This window comes from Ictidomys tridecemlineatus, chromosome 2, assembly GCF_052094955.1.
Source record: "Ictidomys tridecemlineatus isolate mIctTri1 chromosome 2, mIctTri1.hap1, whole genome shotgun sequence".
Classification (NCBI taxonomy): Eukaryota; Metazoa; Chordata; class Mammalia; order Rodentia; family Sciuridae; genus Ictidomys; species Ictidomys tridecemlineatus.
This window is the reverse complement of record NC_135478.1, coordinates 129993991-130013799: the sequence shown is the minus strand read 5'-3', so window position 1 is coordinate 130013799 and position 19809 is coordinate 129993991. Positions and strand designations below refer to the sequence as shown.

General features: G+C 42.5%; 1 protein-coding gene across 8 annotated transcripts in view; it reads right to left on the bottom strand.

The window, feature by feature from the left end:
- Positions 1-19809, bottom strand: part of Tns3 (tensin 3) — a 266681-nt gene that overhangs the window by 14285 nt on the left and 232587 nt on the right. For all 8 annotated transcript variants that reach the window (XM_078039777.1, XM_078039776.1, XM_078039770.1 and 5 more), the window contains 7 exons: positions 15097-15268; positions 13128-13765; positions 12409-12495; positions 8625-8756; positions 3893-3988; positions 3039-3116; positions 1507-1584 (listed from right to left, as the gene is read on the bottom strand). In XM_078039777.1, the coding sequence (XP_077895903.1) occupies positions 1507-1584; positions 3039-3116; positions 3893-3988; positions 8625-8756; positions 12409-12495; positions 13128-13765; positions 15097-15268 (1281 nt within the window). The remainder of the gene's footprint in view (positions 1-1506; positions 1585-3038; positions 3117-3892; positions 3989-8624; positions 8757-12408; positions 12496-13127; positions 13766-15096; positions 15269-19809) is intronic.

Here is a 19809-nt window from a genome sequence, read left to right as displayed (position 1 = left end):
ATATGTAGACAACACAAATCTGATTAAGGATTGTTATCTAAAATATACAATTAACTCAAAATTCAATAATAAGAAAAAAACCCAATTAAAAAAATGAACCAAAAGAAAATTAAGAGATACTGCACCACAATATGCAGATTACAAAAGAGCAAGTGAAAAAATGCTCTATAACATCTGGGAAATATAGGTTTAAATGAGATATCAATATACATCTATTAGAATAACCATGATCCTGAACACTGACACTAGCCAAGGTTGGTGAGGACGTGGAATGAGAACTCTCATTCATTGCTGGTGTGAATACAAAATGGTCCAGCATGCTGAAAGACAGTTTTGCCGTTTCTTGCAAAATTGAACACATTCTTGTCATATGATCCAGCAATCATACTCCTTGGTATTTACTCAAAGAAGATAGAAACTTATATCTACATAAAACCCCAAATGTAGATGATTATTAAAGATTTATTCATAATTGGCAAAACTTGGAAGCAACCCAGATGTTCTTCAGTAGGTGAACAGAGACATAAACTATGGTACATCCAGACAACAAAACATTACTCCATGCTAAAAATAAATAAGCTATCAAACCATGAAAAAATATGGAAGAAACCTAAATGCATATTACTAACTGAAAGAAGCCAATTTGAAAAGACTACATACTATATGATTCCATTCTGGAAGAGGCGAAACCATGGAGACAGGATAATAATCAGTGGTTGCTGGGGATAAGAGGGAAGAAAGGGATAAAGAGGTAGAGCAGAGTGGAATTTTAGGGAGGTGATAATATGTATGTATGTAATCTGTAAATATGATGGATACATGCCATACCCACGTTCCCAAATCCATATAAGGCAGAACACCAAGAAGGAACTCTAATGTAAACTGTAGTTTAGTTACTAATGTATTGATATTCATCAATTTTAACAACTGCACTACTCTGGTGGGGAGGCTGGTAACGTGGGAGGACGTGTATCTACATGAGATAGTTCTGTACTCTCCATGCAATTTTGCTGTGAATCTGTAACTGCTCTAAAAAGTAAAACTATTAATAAAAATGCTTTAACAAAGTGGCCTGGTCTGTGGAGGGCTGTCTCTGGGTGGTGTCTCCCACCAGACACATGGAAGCCTGGGTCCAACTGTTGACTCACGTCGAGTAATTGTTGAGTCACATCTCTGGAACATTTTTATATTTGCAGCTGGAAAAGCAGTTTACCCACATCCTGTCTTACTACATTTTCCCTTAAACTAAAATACAGGACTTGACATTTATTCTACTGAATTTGGTCTTGTTTAGAGTCAGAACAATATTTCTAGCCTGTGATGCCTGGCCCTGTCTCTGACAGCCGTTCCCCACCCAGCTCTGTGCAACGATCTATAAAAGGAAACTTCCCTCACAGCCCACAGAGAAGGAAACCTGAATAATGAGAGGGAAAGGGAAGTTCTGCAACGAAACTCCTTTTCCGCCCAACAATCAGACACGTGGAAATTGAAGCTGCATTCACTAACCTGCTCCCTGCTTCAACAACTCAGCGGCTGAGTTGGCTGCTGTCTGGGGAGAATTTTCTGCTATTTCCTCCAATGGATCTGCAGGAAAGGGTGAGAAAACATAGAAATAAGTGCTGCTCCCCCAACAAAGAGCCCTCAGGACCAAGTCAGACAATTTGGTGACAGAATTCCCAGACGGTGACACGCAATGGTCTCCCAGAGCCAGAGCTGAGCATTTCTGTTGAGGACTATGATCCAGCCCACAGAAGCAACATCACATTCCAAACAAAGTTAGGGAAGACATGGCCCAACAAAATTTGCTTCTGATCTCTGAAACAATTTGTATGAAAAATTAAATTTCAAAAGCTAAGTCACATCTTTATATGAAAGTTTATGAGACTGCTTAAGAAAGCTGGGAAATACAATCAAATCAGCCTGTTATTCTGTGGGTGTTATTTTTCAAAAAAATTTTATTATGGATATTTTCAAATATCCATAATATTATTTGATGATAATGTTTGATGATAAAGATGATGAATGTTTCATTCATCACCTGGATTCAACAATATCAACATTTTGCCCATTCTTTTTTTTTGGTAGCAGAGATTGAATTCAGGGGCACCCAACCTCAGAGCCACACTCTTAGCTCTATTTTGTATTTTATTTAGAGACAGGGTCTCACTGAGTTGCTTAGCTCCTTACAGTTGCTAAGGCTGGCTTTGAACTCGTCTCCCCAAGTTGCTGGGATTCCAGGCATGTACTACCAAGCCCAGCCACATTTTGCCCATTCTGTAGCATCTTTAAAATTAAATGTAAATGGCCTTGAAGGTCCCTTAGTCTGAGGTTTTTGTTGTTTTGTTTTTGTTTTAGTTCAGTCTTTACTGCATGGAAATCTTTAATGGAATCCATGATGTACAGATATCGGTGTGTTTCCAGCTGCAGTGGGGCCTCCTCTTTTCTCCCTGATTTGAATCCTTAGTTCTTCTACTGGATTTACACACAGAACCCATGTCAGAAAAAGAAGTGTAATTGAACATTAAAAGAGAATAAAATCAGGGCATTTGCAGGTAAATGGATGGAGCTGGAGAATATAATGCTAAGTGAGGTAAACCAATCCCTAAAAGCCAAAGGCCGAATGGTTTCTCTGATATGTAGATGCTGATTCATAATGGGGGTTGCAGAGGAGCACAGGAGGAATGGAGGAACTTTAGATAGGGCAAAGTGGAGGGAGCAGGAGGGAAAGGGAATGTGGATAGGAAAGATGGTGGAAAGAGATGGACATCATTACCCTAAGTACATGAAGACATGAATGGAGTGACTCTACTTTGTGTACACCAGTGATTTGAAAAATTGTGCTCTATATATGTACTATGAATTGAAATGCATTCTGCTGTCATGTATAACAAATTAAAATAAATACATTTAAAATAAAAAATTAATTAAGTAGTCTAATTTTTCTCAATGGATCTCCTCAGATCCCTGGAAGTGGTGTGCCTTGACCATTCAGTTGAACCTACTCAGAGCCAGTCCAGTAGTGAAGCCCCAATCCATACCTCTCTCTGGAATGAGCAACTTGCAGGGCAAGGCCAAAGGCGTGATGGAATGCTGACACACCAAAGCAGTCAGACTCCCTGTGGAGAGGACAGAAGAAGCAAACCGTGGTTAACAACCTCTCAGCCCATTGTGTGCTCAGCCACCCTACCAGATGAAATGAAACTGCTGCAAAGCCTGAGCCTTGAGGTCTTCACAACGAACACATTCTATTATATTGGGAAACTTCAAAGAAGCAAAAAGTTCAACAAGTCAGCTAAGAGATAAGTAAAGGGAATTGCAGTGGATCCTAGAACAGGAACGTCATTGCCAAAGCATAAATAATACATTATACAGTAGGCTGGATCTGAAATGAGATCAAGATAAATGCAACTTGTACCACATACATCATCCCTACACAGTGCCTCTAGAAAGGCCAGGATAATGTCAAGGCCTTAATTCTTCTCTGTGCCTCCTACAGCTGGCTCCTGCAGCCTGTCGAGCAATACAGTGAGGTTGCAGAGGCCTATTAAGATATAGATAAGAAAGGATGCTCTGCCCAAACCCTATGTGCCTCTTAGTGCTCCTGAGATGGGATCACACTCGGTTCAACCCATCAGGATTTATCTTTGTGCAGAACAGGACTATACCTTGTTGACATCTGTAACTTCTAGTATTAGTCCAGTGTTTTTTGTTTACTTGCTTTTAGCAAAGTGTTTAAGAATGCATTGTACATTCAGATTATCTTAAAGACAGTATTTCAGATCAGAAATGAACCACCATAAAAAAGGCAGCCTGAAATCTCAGGTTAGCCAGCAGAGGAGAATCCAGGCCCCCAGTATTCAGGACATAGAGAGCAATCTCTCAAGTGACTCACCAAAATATGGTTCATTGGAACATCCTTTCAACCGCACTCCCTTTGGGGTACACTCGATCAAAAAATGCCGAACAAGTTCATTGGACAAATCTCCACCTGTGGTAAGAAATTTTGAAAATGAATCGACTCAAGTGGTACATGCATCCCAATGTTTATAGCAGCACAATTCACAATAGCCAAGTTATGGAAGCAGCTAGGTGGCTATCACAGACAAATGGATAAAGAACATGTGGTCTACATATACAATGGAGTTTAACTCAGCCATAAAGAAGAATGACATTACGTCATTTGCTGGTAAATGGAACAGAAACAAAGAACATGATGCTAAGTGAATAAGCCAGATTCAAAATCAAGGGTTGAATGTTTTCTCTCATATATGGAAGCTAGAGAGCAGTAAGGAATTAAAACAGGGAATTGCTAAATGTGGTGGTGCATGCTTGTAATCCCAGTGACTCAGGAGGCTTAGGCAGGAGGATTGCAAAGCCAGCTTCAGCAACTTAGCCAGGTCCTAAGCAACTTAGTGAGATCCTATCTCAAAATAAAAATGAAAAGAACTGGGCTCAGTAGTTAAGCACCTCTGAGTTCAACCACCTAAATAAATGAACAAATAAAATGGTGAATCTCACGAAATTAGAAAGGAGAACAGTAGAATAGAAGAAATGGAGAGAATGGGAGGGAAAAAGGATAGGAAAGGGGAGAAACTGCAGAATGAAATAGACCAAATTTTGTTATGTACTGTACATATGAATATATCACAATAAATTCTATTTTTATGTACAACTGTAATCCACCAATTTAAAAAGCAATAAATAAATGAAAGAAAGGCAGGTAGAGAAAGGGAGTCAGGGGAAGAGAGGTAGGGAGACAAAGGAGAAATACTAACGAATGAAATGGGGCAAATTTTATTATATGCATCTATGAATATGTCAAAATAAATCCCACTATATGTATAGCCATAATGTACTCATAAAAACAAAAACTGAAGAATTTTAAAAAATGGGAGCATGGTATGATTTGAAAGAGAGAAATTTCAGACACAAATGCAAGGAACCGTACCTGAGAAGGCCCCTTCTAAACAGAATTCTAGCTACTGCACTGGGGATTCACCAAGAATCGCTTTAAGAATGGTAGCTGGGTGGTGAGATGAGCCAGGCGGATGAAGAGACCCCCACAGTGACAATATAGTGAGCAGAGGGACTTTGGGAGGCCCCTCAAACACACTCCAAGAATTCCAAGCTACCCCCACCCTCCCCCCCCAAAAAAAAATCAGAATTCTCAAACACTAGTGAATCTGAGCATTTCTGATGAGGGATACCTGACCTGTAGTAGGCTCCTAAATGACGTCTACTAAGTGACATATATTAATTACAGTGTCAGCATTTTGCACAGGGAGTAAAGCTTTATAGTAAAGGAAATGATGAGATTTCATGAAAAGCTGCATTGAATAAAATGAGGAAAAAGGACATGTGGCCATTGATCTGTGGGAGGAGAGTGCCTCATGACTCTGGACTGCCATGGATTCGAGGTGGGTCCGGATGCCACTTGTGGGAATCAGCCCAGTGGAAATCCTCCTGGCCAGGCACTCTGCACAGCAGGGCCCTGAATGGCTGCAGCTGTCCCATCTCAGGGTGGTCAGAGGTGGTGGTGACTCACTGTGGCTGTTTACGAGTCTGGTAAACCCTTCTCTAAAATCTGCCCCTGGCCTGTGAAACGCAAATGTCAAATCCAGGGTCTGAGTGAAAATACAGCAGCCAGATAAAATTTCAGTGACAAATTCTGGTGTTCCTGATGTCTGCTATTCTCATATCCTCTATTTTATGGCCTACATTTTCAGACTGAGTCCAGAATCTGCCTGAGGCTGGACGCATGCCTGGAGGTCAGAAAAGTTATATACCACCATCTGTATTTCCAGAAACGATAATGTAAATATAGATTTGCTTTAAAATGTTCAATAGAAACCAAGGAGCCAGGCAGAATCCCAGAGCTGCTGTCCACTAGTGCCTGTTCCACCATATTGTCCTCCCCTCTACCCACTCACAAGATGTTCTTATCCTGAGACTTATTCCTACTATAATCATCACCCACCAAATTTCCAAATATGGCCTGGCAATACTCAACCAGCAGGGCTAATTCACCTCTTCAGCTACAAAAATTTGCATTTCCACTCAATAGTAGCATTGTTTGAACTTCTTATGCTGGAATTCTGGATGCTCTATGATTTGATTTTCCAAGGCTTACCTGTTCTCCCCATCCTGTGCAGGTCACCTCCTTGACTTCAAGATCCTATGAGTACCTCCAGTTTCATGTCTATGTTCTGACTGAGCCCCATGTGCCCTGCAACCTGATTTCCCACCCTTTCATTCACATGCCACTTCCTTTGCCAAGAGGAATCCGTCTTGGCTTTCTGGAAACATCTCTACCATGCCAGAGGTTGGCCCTTCCACAACCAAATCTTCTTGTCTTTTAAGGTGTAACTCCAAGGCCATTTTCTCCAGGTATCTTTAAGCACATGTTTTATCCAAGGATCTGGATAAATATTCTCAGGTATAGTCATAGAACAGGAGGGACCCAGACAACTGTCTCATTTTCCTTCAACACAAAGAGTTACAACATCTGTGCTTATCCTGATCTCCCACTTCTACTATAGTTTGGATCTGGAACATTCCCCAAAGGTCCATGTAGTAAAGGCTTGTTCCCCAGATTGGGAGGTGCTGGAGCCAAAACGTAGTTAGGGCATGGATACTGCCCTTGCAGGGGACAGTGAGGGCCTGGTTCCTTCCTTTTTTTTTTTTTTTTTTTTTTAATTCATGTCCCAACCATCAAGTGGACTAAAACCTCTGGAACCATAAGTCAAAATAAATCTTCCCTCTTTGTAAGTCAGTTATCTCTATGATTTAGTTACAGAAAAGGAATAACACACCTTCCTAATGACTTGATGATATTCCCCTAGTTCACAAATCCCAGGGAGTTTAAAAGAATCTATTTCCTTTCCTTGGAGTTGGTGACAGGGTAGTAAAGAAAGATGAATACAGATAGGAATAAAAAAGATAGGATGAGTAAAAGAAAACAAAGAATAAACCAATAACCAATAATCCACCAATAATGGAATGAATAGATTATAATATATTCATAAGAGGGAAAAGATACAGTGAAAGAGAACAACAGTTGTAAGCTATCTTTAAAATATGACAAGGGAATCTTATGCTGAATCAAAACAAGAACAAAAGAATTGATACTGTATTATCACTTTATAATAAAAATAGGCAAACCTATAATGTTTAGAAATTCTTATTTTGGCAGTTAATGTAAACATATTTTAACATTACATTTTACTTAGTAGTTTTCTGTCTGCAGTGGTATTGATATAGTAATTAGAATAGTATTAGTGTGTATGAGATATAGAGCCAGAGAGTGAGTGTACTCAGACTGTTAGTAGCTAAGGCTCTCCATGTGGAGGGCCATACAAAGGCAGAATGGAGGAGGTGAAAAACAGCTTTGTGAGACTGTACTTGAATCAGCACCATCTGGATGAGCTCATGAAGCCTCAAAAGAGCATGCTCCTCAGCTCCATTCACTGGAAAGAGGCAATGATACACTGATCTTGAAGAGGATTAGATCATGATCAGATCCTGGTTCCTAGGTACTATACCCAAGTACACGGTATCAGGGATGCAGAGAAATGGCTAAGGCAGGGGAAGTTCAAAGCAAACCAGAAATATGATTTCTGTTTCAGAAGCTGGGACTGCTCCCAGACATAGCAAAAGGTCACAGAGGCAGCCTGAAGGGCATCATGGAGTCAAGTCTGGGATCACAGAATTCCTAAAAACAGTGGGGGTGCTGCATTCTAACAGAGGAGAAAGAGGGACGCAGGGAGCTTCCTAGCAGGTTCTTGCTCTTGGGCTGTGGTTAAATGCATATTTACTTTAGAATCATGTTTGACTATACATGTAGACATTACAAACCTCTCTAGGTTGGTTGTATTTCAAGACAAAAAGCAGGAAAAAAAAAAAAAGGACATCAATGAAAAGCAAACAAGTAGAATGTTACCTTATCCTTAAACATAGCTCAGATCCTACTGTGGCCTTGCAGAATGTGCTAGAACAACAGCAGTAAAAAAGCATAGTCCTTTCCTTAAGAAGGGATAATCAAAAGACCTTAGACAGGTCCTAGTATAACTATTAATCTAAATTAAATTAATCTAAAAATACTCTACCGGGTATAGATATAAGACACTGCATCAGGCTGGAGATGTGGCTCAGTGGAATAGCGGTTGCCTAGCATAGGTGAAGCCTGAGGTTTGATTCCTACCACCACACACACACACAAAAAGAAGAGACCATATAATATGCTACTTTTAATATAAGAAAACTAAGGAAAACACAAATTTGCCTGCATTTGGATATACAAATCAGTAAGAAGACACACAAGAATGTATTACCAAGGGTTCCCCAAGGGAGGAGAGGGATGGTGAGGTGGACAGGGTTGAAATGGAAACCAGGTGCCTTAGTAGATGCCTTGTTCTATTTTTCTGATTTCTAAATAGTGGAATGGATTACCTATTCAAACATTAGAAAATGGAACGTAAAAATAATGTTCTTTCTCGAACAAGGTAAGTACTTAGGAAAATGTACCTGAAAAAATATATACTAAGCAAACCTGTGAGTACTGCTGGTCATCTACCACCGACATTCTGCATCGATTAGTTGAAGAAATCAACTCCAGGGGAACTCACCTTTCTTGTTCATCTGCAAGACTGAAGGAGGTGGTGTGGCAACCTTCATGGCCAAGCCATAGGCCCCTCGAAAGGAGTGACTGTCCCTAACGATGAATGATCCTGGCTCTTTGTCCTTCAACATGGTAATGGCTAGAGGAAGAAGAGGAGAAAGGCATGAACAACTGAAGATTGGACAAATGCTGATGCTCACTCATGACCTTGGGGATGGCCTCTAATATGTTTGAATACAGTTTTGTTTTATTTTTTTTTGCTCCAAAACTCACTTTGAAGAAGAATACTCTCTCAGGAAGTGGGTTAATTCTCAGATACTGGAGCATATAACTCATACTGATGTCAGACAGTTTCTTATAATAATAACTTTTGACAAATTCCACCCCACAGAGGCTGCTTGCTTTGATTTTTTTTTCTTCTGCATCTCCCTGAAATGTCATTGTCACTTTCTTAGAAAAGGTACATCCCACAGATAATGGAAGAAAATATACTTCAGAGTTGAGTTGGAAAAATCACCATCTAGTACATATTAGCTGCTTTGAGATGAGGTTCACCCAAAATTTTTTTTTTTTTTTTTTGGCTGTATTGGTGATTGAATCCAAGGGTACTCTATCACTATGCTATATTCCCAACTCTTTCAATTTTTATTTTGAGAGAGGGCCTCGTAAGTTAGCCAATTTGGACTCAACCTATTATCCTCTAGCCTTAGCCTCCGGAGTCACTGAGTTTACAGGTGTGCACCACTGTGTTCAGCCCAACCAAAGATTCTTCTTTTTTTTTTTTTTCCTGGTACCAGGGGCACTGGATTGTTTATAAGTTATTAGAGTCAGGATCTAAGTGCCTTGCTGTTGCTGAGGCTGGCTTTGAACTTGCAATCCTCCAACCTTAGCCTCCCCAGACACTGGGATTACAGGCATGCTCCAGCGCGCCCAGCCCAGAGCTTCTTAAATGTGTGCCAAAGGTCAGGCAAATGATAATGCTCTAGTTTCAATGTTGAATGTCCTCCAGAGTTCCCTGTGGTGAAGGCTTGGTCCTCAGGATGGTGCTACTGAGAAGTGACAGAAACTCTGGGAGGTGGAGCCCAGTAGGAGGTCATTGAGGGCATGTCCACAAAGGCGACTGTGGACCTCCTTGCTTTTGCTTTCTGGCTAGTGATGCAAGCAATTTTGCTCCACTATGTGCTCCCATCCTGTGTGATGTGCTGTCCTTGCCAGAGACCCAAAGCAATTGGACAACCTAATGTTGGACAAGAGTCTCCAGAACCAAGAGACAAAATAAATCTTTTTTCACAAATTAACTGCCTCAGGGATTTTGTTATAATGATAGAAATCTGATCATGCAGATGATAATACCTCTATCATTTATTGTGAATCCATTGGGTGTCAGCCCCAGTGGTTCCTTCCCCTTAGCACCTCTCTCAGCAACCCTTAGGAGCAGGATCTGTCATTTCCACCTTCCCAAGGAATCAGATGGTATGTTCTAGCCCTAGTCTCTCTGTCCCCGAATCCTGTTGTTTCAGTGACATAGCATATTGTGTGTGTGTTGGGGAAGCACATCTAGCCAGAGCTCCATCTTGTCTAGAGGACGGTGCCAATGCGGGATGATCTATGCAGAATTCTCTCTAGGACACTGGACTCACAGACACCTCTCAGTCTGTTCAGCTGGATGTGGTGTGGAGACATCAGAGGCCACAATCATCAAAGAAGAGTGGTGGCAATAAGAACACAGCATCTGGCCACCAGAGCCCTAAGACTCCATGGGTAGCTTCTCACAAAACAAAAAGTTGAAGGGAATAAAAGTATTCCCAGATCATGGGCTCCCTCCACTTCTATTTAAAATACAATAGCTTCATTGAACTCATGAGAAAAAAAATCACATTCTTAGAATTTCTATCATCTACATAATCAAAGAGCAGAATTTCAATGGTAGAATTGGACAGTGCTATTTTTCAGTCACTTCAGGATTTTTAAGGCATAATCATCAAGAAGGAGCATGATGATTTTCTTCTGAATTAAAAAAAAAAAAGGCATAGAGTAGCCAAATGGGCTTTGTGCCCACTATGGGAACCTCTCTGCTTCTCACTGCTTTAAGTCACCCATTCTCTTTTGCAGTTCAGCATTCACCACGCAGTCCCTGAGATCCATTTTGCTTTCTAGGGATCCTGACCCATCTCCTAGCTGCCTGAGGAGCTAGCTCTGCCTTGTGCACAACAACCCCCTCTGAAGAATGCTCCAGGCTCCATGGGCTTCACCTGCTGACAAAATGATTTCCAGGAATGAGGGCAGCAGCTCTCCATGGGCAGAGAGCAGTGATGCTGTGGGGACTTGTAAAATCTGCTGAAAGAATGGTCGCTCATTAGCCAAGGGGCTTCCAAGATATGGATTAGATCTTAAATGCTTCCCAAAAGCTTGTTGGAGGCTTGGTCCCCAGATGAAGGTGCTACTGAGAGGTGGTGGAAACTTTAGCAAGTGGGCCCTGGTTGGAGAAGAAGGTCACGGGGACATGCATGCCCTTGAAGGGTATCTTGAGACCCTGGCTCCTTCCTCTCTCTCTTTTTGCTTCCTGGTCCCCATGAGATGAGCAGCTTTACTCCACCATATGCTCCCCACCATGATGTTTTGTTCCATCACAGGTATAAAAGCAATGGAGCCAGCTGACCATGGCTTGAAACCTCTGAAAGGGCCAAAATAAATCTTTTCTCCTTTTAAGCTGTTTATCTCCGGTATTTTTTGTCTCAGCAATTCAAAGCTGACTAACACATGCTTCCAGGAGGGACAGTCACAGGAATGGCTTGCTAGGCTCCTGTCGGAAAATCTACTCATATTCTGGTAAACAGGAACACGTTCTGAGCATGGTCTTACACCTATAAACCCAGTGACTCACGAAGCTGAAGCAGGAGGATCACAAGTTCAAGGGCAGCCTTGGCAACTTAGTGAGACCTTGTCCCAAATAAACATTAAGGAGGGCTGGTGATACAGCTTAGTGGTAGAATGTTTCTGGATTCATTCTCCAGTACAAACAAACAAATAAACAAATAACATTACAGAAACTCAGTTGAAATTATTAAATATCTTAATAATTTCATGATAAATATTTAATAAGATAGAAAAACAAATTATCCTGCTTTGACCATTAGAAGGATTACATACACTTTATCAAATTAACACTCTATGTCCCATAAACGTGTATAACTATTATGTGTCAGTTTTTAAAAAGAAGCAAAAAGAAAAAAAAATTTTAAATATTAAAAATTTCAATTTTGAAAGCTATCTTGACGCAGAACCAAGCAGATGGATGTTCTATCTGGTTTGCATGTGAGGCATCTGGCCAAGTCTACGACATCCTGACTTGGACCAACACAGGTATTCAGGAATACACAGGGCTCCTGACGACACAGAGTAAGGCAGTTAAACAGATACACTTTTCCCTCCATCCTGACCCTTGTCTTCTGTAGCTCAGGACCTCACTCTTCAGTAGAGACACGGGCTGGCAGCCTTGGCAAGCTGCTAGTTGGTAGAAGCAGCCAGAAATTATACTCTGCATGTTGAAATGCTGAGAGCTGGTGCCCATCCCTCCCCAACTCCCTCATTAGAACCAAATTTTTCCTATAAAAACTTAAAGGTCATGGGATTTCACCAGAGGCATGTAATAAAGTGTGGCCTTGCTCTGACTCTATCCATGCCTCAGCCCTGGTACTTAGACATTGCTATGGCATGATCCTCCCTCACACAAAGAACCTGGGCACTGAGGAGGAATGATGTCCCTGGGAGCCCTCCCTCTCCCCACATACCTTGTTCTCTTGAAATATCTGCCTTGTACCAGAATTTGGAAGTGTCTTGAACAAACTTCACAATCACAAGTTTATCCCCTGGACTATCTATAAAGCAAAATTTTAGAAAAATGACTACAAAGAACATTTTTTTTATTGTACCTTCTTGTCTACAATGTTCCTACAAATCTGAATCCTATGCTTAGGGAAGAAGGAGGATGGGGATGTTGTAAGGGGCAGGAACTACATTAGAAATTAGTAAGTTGTAGGAGACAGCTACTGTTTTATAAGATAGAACATTACAACATGATACTTTGGGATTTTGAAATGCATGTTTAAAATACATAGAAAAGTAGGTTGCAAACAGCAAGGTCAGTGTTATTTATAATTATGCACCTGAAAAATTTCATAGTTAAATTATGAACGAATCAATTTAATTTAAAAGAGAAAGTAATCTTCAAAGAGTAATGTTTGTGAGTAACAGGGAAAATAGAACTGCTATAATAGTCTGTCCTTTCTACTTCTGGGATGAACCTAAGGTGGATAAATGCAGAAGCCTAGAAAAATTAATGAAAAGCCCCATGTCTCTGCCTGGCTTTGGATCAGCAAGATGGATGGGATCCTTAACAGCTCTGGGCTTTTCCTGCAAGACACTGACATTACAGATGCACATTCAGGTAAGCCCTAATAGTAAATTCCAGGCCCTTCCTTAGTGCACATATAGAGGTGACAATACATACCTGGCAAAGGTGAGGCCCCTTCTGAAGGCTTGGAAAAGTCCGGAAGGACATTTGGGAAGGGGATGCTGATAGTGCTCCCACTGTGTGGGCTGGAGAAACCACTGGAGGAGGGAGAAACGGAGCCCAAAGAACGATCCCCTTCTGAGGCCCGTTTCTTCTCAGGGAGGGGTGGCTGCCCAGGCAGGGTCATTCCTGGGCCCTGCAGGCCTGGACTATGGTGGTTGTTGTGTCCAGGTGCCACTGTAAGAAAATTGTGGGACAGGAAGCCATTGTCGGCAGCCCCTGCTGTTGTCAGCGGCGGGCCAGGGGCCGGAGATGCTCCATGGGAATTGGCCAGCAAAGCTCCTGGGTCCTCTTCAGGTGGAAGGCCACTTCCTACTGGATTGGTGCTGAAACCCAGGAAGGCCTGGTTGCTTGTGGGGACCAGAGAGTCCTGTGGCTCCACCATGGACAGCTCATGGCCATGGAAAGAGGCCTGGAGCTCGGACGATGGGAAGCAGGACAGGCCTGCGGAGTCCTTTCCGGGGCTGGAGAATTCGTTGGTGCCGAGGGGACTTCCAGAGGGCCGGCTGCTCCCCAGGAGAGAGAGTGTGGATTTGGGGCTGCTCTCCACCCACGGGCGTTCTGCACAAGGCTGGCTGTTCAAAAGATAAATCAGCCACAAGAGAATATTAGGTATACTGAAGCATCTCAAAATCAGTAGAAAAACTGTCAGTAGATGTGAGGAGGGCAGGGCTGGGGAAACAAATGTCAAGGCTCAGATACAAAGTAGCACCCCTTATACTTGTTTCAGTTACCCAGGGTCAGCCTTTGTCTAAAAATGTTAAAAGGAAAATTCTAAAAGTTAACAATTGAGTTTTTAAAAAAGTTTTAAACTCTGAGTGCCATTCAGAGCAGCATGTTCCCATTATATAGGCTCAACCTTGGCCTGAAAATATTAAATAAAAGATTCAAGAAATAAATAATGGATAAGTTTTAAATTCTGAATGCCATCTGGAGAAATGTGAGCATAGTGCATGGAAATAGAAATTTCCATAGAGCATGGAAATCTTGCATAGTCTTCCATCCTGTCTAGGAAATGAATCATCCCCTTTGTTTCATGTATTTGTGCTGTATATGCTACCTTCCCGTTAGTCACTTAGTAGCTAACTTGGTTGTATAATTGACTGATACTGTATGATGGTTTCTTAGGTTCAATAAATTCTTATTTTACTTAATAATGTCCCCAAAGGGCAAGGGTAGTAATGCTGGCAATTCAGATACACCAAGGAGAAGCTGTAAAATGCTTCCTTCATTTGAAAAGGTTAAAGTTTATCAAAGGTATATAAGTGTAGAAAAAAAATAGTACATATAGAGTTTGGTCCTATCCATGGTTTCAGGCATCCCCACTGAGGATACTAGAACATATTCCCTGCAGATAAGGGACAACCGTACCAGACATTATGATATATTCAGGAATACATAAAAGCAACTAAAAACATAATCCACATAATTTACACATATTTAAATTAGCAAACATTGAGTATAGGATCTACCTGCAACAGCAAATTCTTAGAGAGGAACCTCTTCAGTTTAATGAGAAAGGAGGTTGAACAAAGGAAGATAAATAGGGAGCTATGTTCATATAATAAACACAATTGAATATACTTCTACCATGGGCAACAGGAGCAGTCTCATTTAGATTTTCTCAAGGTCACTGGCTTTATAAAGCAGAAAGAGGACATTTTTTATTTGTCTGTGGCCCTTTCATTTCTTTCTGTTCTTGCAATACCCCTGTGACTGAGTTTCCCATATTTCCTATGTGTACCTTCCCACATACCAGTACACAGACCATGTCCACAACATCCCCTGGGTAGGGGCATGCTCTGGGACCCCAGGTCCACCCTCCACAACCCCCTCTCCACCCTCAGCTCAGCACTCCGGGCTTCTTAGGGCGTTTGTGCCAAGTTTTATAGGTTCGTTTTCCTACCTGTCTCTCCTCTGGCCAGGACCATTGCTTGAAATGGTGCAGGAAGATGCAAAGGCCTGCTGAAAGCTGGGCGTCGCAGGCACATCGGCCCGAAGCATCGTGGGTTTGGGTCCAATGGGGCTCTCTGACATCCCCACGGTGTGGCTGAGAATCTCAGGACAGCCTCGTGGTTCTGCAGGGAGAAAATAGAAAGTGAAAGGGGTTGTAATCTCATCCCATTTGTGTGTTCTCTAAGGTGTTAATTTCTGAATCCTTCTGCTGCTCATAGCCCTGTTGAGCCATAATGTCACACAGAGGTTGAAGAAGTTGGTTCAGTGTCACTCTGTGCAGGTTTACCATTACCTATTGCTGTTTCCAACAGAGAAGATGGCTAACTCAGCTCCACAGACACTGTCCACCTCCCTACCTGAGCTGGTGTCAGTATCCTTGCAGTCACATGGTAGGAACACAGGGCCAATGGGCTGGTCCTCCAGGGCCTAGCACCATATGACCACTAATGGGCTGTACTCTTAACATTCAGTCTAGGATGCCTAGGGTCCAGCCTTTCTCTGCAAATCAACAAGGACCCTTCTCCACAGCAAGATCCATTCTCCATAAGCCCAAGCCCTAAAACACCAAGACAGTCAGGCATCCTTAAACTTCCTTTGCTCCCCGACCCCCAAGTTGGTGACTCAGGTGCAGTGACAATCCACTGACTATGAGAAAACTTGAGCTGCAATCACACTATTCTGGGGAGATTAAAATGAAGGTTCAGAGCTATCAAGGCAGCCAGGACTGGGAGGGCCAAGATGGCAGAGAAATTGAACTTATAGCAAATTTCCCTGAGTCCTGAACTGCAGCGGTAGGGGCCAATGCCTGGTAACCAAGATTAAAAAACGGCTACCGAGAAACTAAAACAGTAAGCAAGGATTTGAGAAGTCAAATAACAAAATTAGAAGTGTGAGGTATACCTATGGAGGGGGACACTTGCAAATACGGTGAGATACATGAAGGGCTATGACCCAGGAACAAGAGTATCAGGGACAGAGCAGCCTTAATTGGATCTGGTCAGCCTGACTGAAAAGTCACATCCGCTCCAGCCTGCCCCTCCTCCTTCTTGCTGTGATTTTTTTTTTTTTACATGCTGTGAAATATTTAAATACAAATTTAGCCATGGCACTAAATATGACAAGTGAAAACCATGACCAAGGAAAAAAAGGAACAACAACCAGAAAAAACCCACCACTGACCCAAAAATTGGAGTTAGACTAGCACAGACTGTAGGATAGCTAAATGTTCAAGAAAACAGAAGACAGAGCAATTTGCGTTTCACAAAAAGAACAAGTCCATAAAAATAATCAAATGGAAACCCTAGAACTTAACAGAGGGAATGAAATGAGCATGCAGACAGAGCTTTGATCAGCCGACTAGACACTGCAGAGGAAGTGCTGGGTGGACTTGGCTAGGGGAGAAAATTATGTGCAGCAAGAAGCCCTGAGAGGGAGGAGGATGAGGAATACAGAGAAGAGCGTAAAAACATGGGAAAACAATGGAAACTTCTAACCTATGTGAAACTGGAGTCCAAGAAGGGAATGGAAACATTGGATGAAAACAAGTGACACTGGAAAAGATATTTAAAGAGAATTTCCCAAGATATATTAAATATATGGAACCATAAGGGGGAAAAAAAAAAACCCTTGACACTCAAGCAGAAGTGAACACTTAAAAGTACAACTTCTGAAAATTACAGACAAAACCTTAAACACAGTGATTTGTCCACTTTGGAGGAAAAGACAGGACACCAATTTTAGTGTTAATTTTTTTTTTTTTTTTTTAAGCACTGAAGTTTTCCATTACAGGAAACCATGGTGCTGATGTCCTATTTGTTTAAACTCCTCAATAAGACACTCCACGGATGCACCATCTCCCTCCTCAAATGTAAATATCTCATGATCACACCAGGGCCAGGCCTAGCAAATGCTGTTCATGCAATCAGCTTATGACCATGTCTCCTGCTGGGATTTATCTGCAAATTCCTGGAGCAGACAGAGCCAGTTTACAACTGTGTGACTGCCCCTGCCCCAGGATGACCCATAGTAAATATTTAAATGTAAATGTTCGGTAAACTAATTAATTAACTGGATGGCCTTCCAAACTCTTTCCTTAATTCCTTAGATTGAAAAACAAAGATGTATATGGTTTTAAACCATCCCTTTGCACCCTTCGCTTCTCTCCTGGTGATAAAATAACTTCATTTAAGTTTGACATTTTATTTCCCACACAAGACATTTGCTGAGTATTCATTATCTACCAACATGGTCTAAGTTGTAGGAAACAGAAGAGAAACCAGAGCAAGATAGTAAGCACCCGCAGGTCCTGCTCTTGAGATGTGTGTGAGGAAGAGACCTCTATGGGAGGAGCAGCCTGTGGGGTTCAGAGAGACCCCCTAGGAACACTTGCTGGGGGAGCCTGCAAAGCTTCCTGGAGGAAGCAGTATTTGATAGAAGCCAGGAAGGATGGGTGGGATTATGATGGACCAAACTGGTAACACAAGCTTGATGAGCACTATCATTAGCTCCGGGGGCAGGAGCCACACCCCCACCCCTGTATTCCCAGCACTAAACTGGCACCCATGGATGCTCTGAATGAATGGATTAGTCGGCAAAGGCTTAGAGGTCAGAGGAAAAAATTCAGAGGATAATGTGGAAATCCTGCCCCACAGCCTGTCTCAAGAGGAGTAGGTGGATAGAGGGATGGATCCCACTCCAAACAGCAGCATAAAACTTTGGAATCAGAAAAACTCTTTATCAAGTCGAATGCACCTGCCTTGGATCTTCCATGAGCGAGTGTGGAATGGAACAGCATGAAGCACCTTTGGCCATAATTGATGTTGCTCTTAGGGGTCCACATGCAGCACAGGGGCAACCCCTGGTGCTGTAATGTCCCTGTTTACTGAGTCCCAGTGGCATGAGGATCTGGGGAATGTATGCCAAGATTCAGAAGTCCCAAACACCCTCACATGGCGCCAGAGACTTTCACCAAATGAGGGAAGGCTGGAGGAAAATAAACTCCCACTGTGTTCCTGTTATCCCAGTGCTTGTCCCAGAAAACAGCAAGCACAGCACTTCCCATGAAAGTGGCTTTGTTTATAGTTCTATTAGCACCAACTCTGGGGGCACTGTGGCTGTGTGGTTCCCTCTTGTTATATGGTCTCCTGCTCAAGGACAGGACTTAAACCTTCATGTGAAAAAGGAGCTGTCCAAGCACCAGGTCCCATGTTTATGTCAAGCCCTCACCTTGGCAATTAGTCTAAATAGTCTATTTACTATTACTAGCTGGATCTTCGCATTCACAGGTAAGTGGGATGTGGCTACTTTTTCAGATCAACAGAGCTACTACCAAGTTTAATAACTCAGACTGAAGACAGCAAAGGGGACATTAGTGGCAGTTCTACTTTACTCGGCACCTGCATTGTGCATGCACATTGCTGGCATGAGGTCTCCACTTGCCTTTTGCTTGCAGGATTCCACCTCTGCTCCATAGGTAAGGAGAATAAGGCACAGAATTAGAATTCAGAGAACATGAAAGAGTTAGCACCCTAAAAATCTCACCCCAAGAATCGATAAAGGCCTCAATTAAGTGAGCAGACACAGACTGCAAACCCTTTCTGCAGATGCTAACCTTACTCCCTAGAAATTCACAAACTTTAAAAGCAGGCATTATTGTCACTGTTATGTGTCTGTGTTTATGTTTGTAGGGCTGAGGCTGGAACCCAGGACCTTGTGCATGACAGACAGGAGCTCTGCCACTGAGCTACACTGCAGCCATGTTGCTGCTATTGTTTGTTTAACCTATACATGTGAGCTTCACGGTTAAACTACAGGTGAAATGTCAAAAATAGGAATGGTAAGTGGACTGAGCTCCTTGTTCGGAGGGTATCAGGCCTCCCCAGCTTTGCACCTAAAGGAGCCTGGGAATGACCTAGGACAGGAATGGAAGTGATAAAGAACAGATGTGACCTCCACCATCTGGGATGGGACATTTGTGGAGGCATTAACTCTATGCCACCATTGGAGTGGGAAGGAAAGCTAGGGCTCTCCTCTACCATGAGCCATCTGCAGCCCGTGTCTCTGCTTCAGAGAAGGGAACATAAGCATACCACAGTGAGTACAATGATTCCATAAAGCAATGACTCAGAGGGTCCATGGGGCAGGCAAACTCCTTCCTTCCAAATGTCCTTTTCTCTTGTCTTGCCAGTCCTCCCTGCTGAGTTTCCACAGGATGGGAAGGACCCGTGGCAATACAGAAAACCATTCAGACCCATTCCTGTGCAGCCAGGGCCCTGCTCTACCAATAAGATTGTGGGCCCTGAACAGATGCCCCTTTTACTTCCCGAGTTCTCTCTGGCATAGAATCATTTCCGTTCTTAAGTCTCCTAATATTCTCATATTTTCCCTCTGCTGCTCAAAGCAATAGGAGGAGGCATTACATTGTCAGTGGTTGGAAACCCAGCCTCTTATCACTTTTTGGTTTTCCCCCAAATCAGCTGGTATACCCAGCTGGTAGAGTGGGATGGGGTGCCTGGCAGAGCTACTGCTGCCTGGCAGCCCTTAGAGTCCTGCCGGAACTTAGGGGGGGGCACGTGCCTGGCCTCCTGGGACCTCAGGAATGTCTGCACTCTGTCTCCTCTCTGCTCCCACTTCCTCTACCCAGAACAAGGGTGAGAGAGGGTCA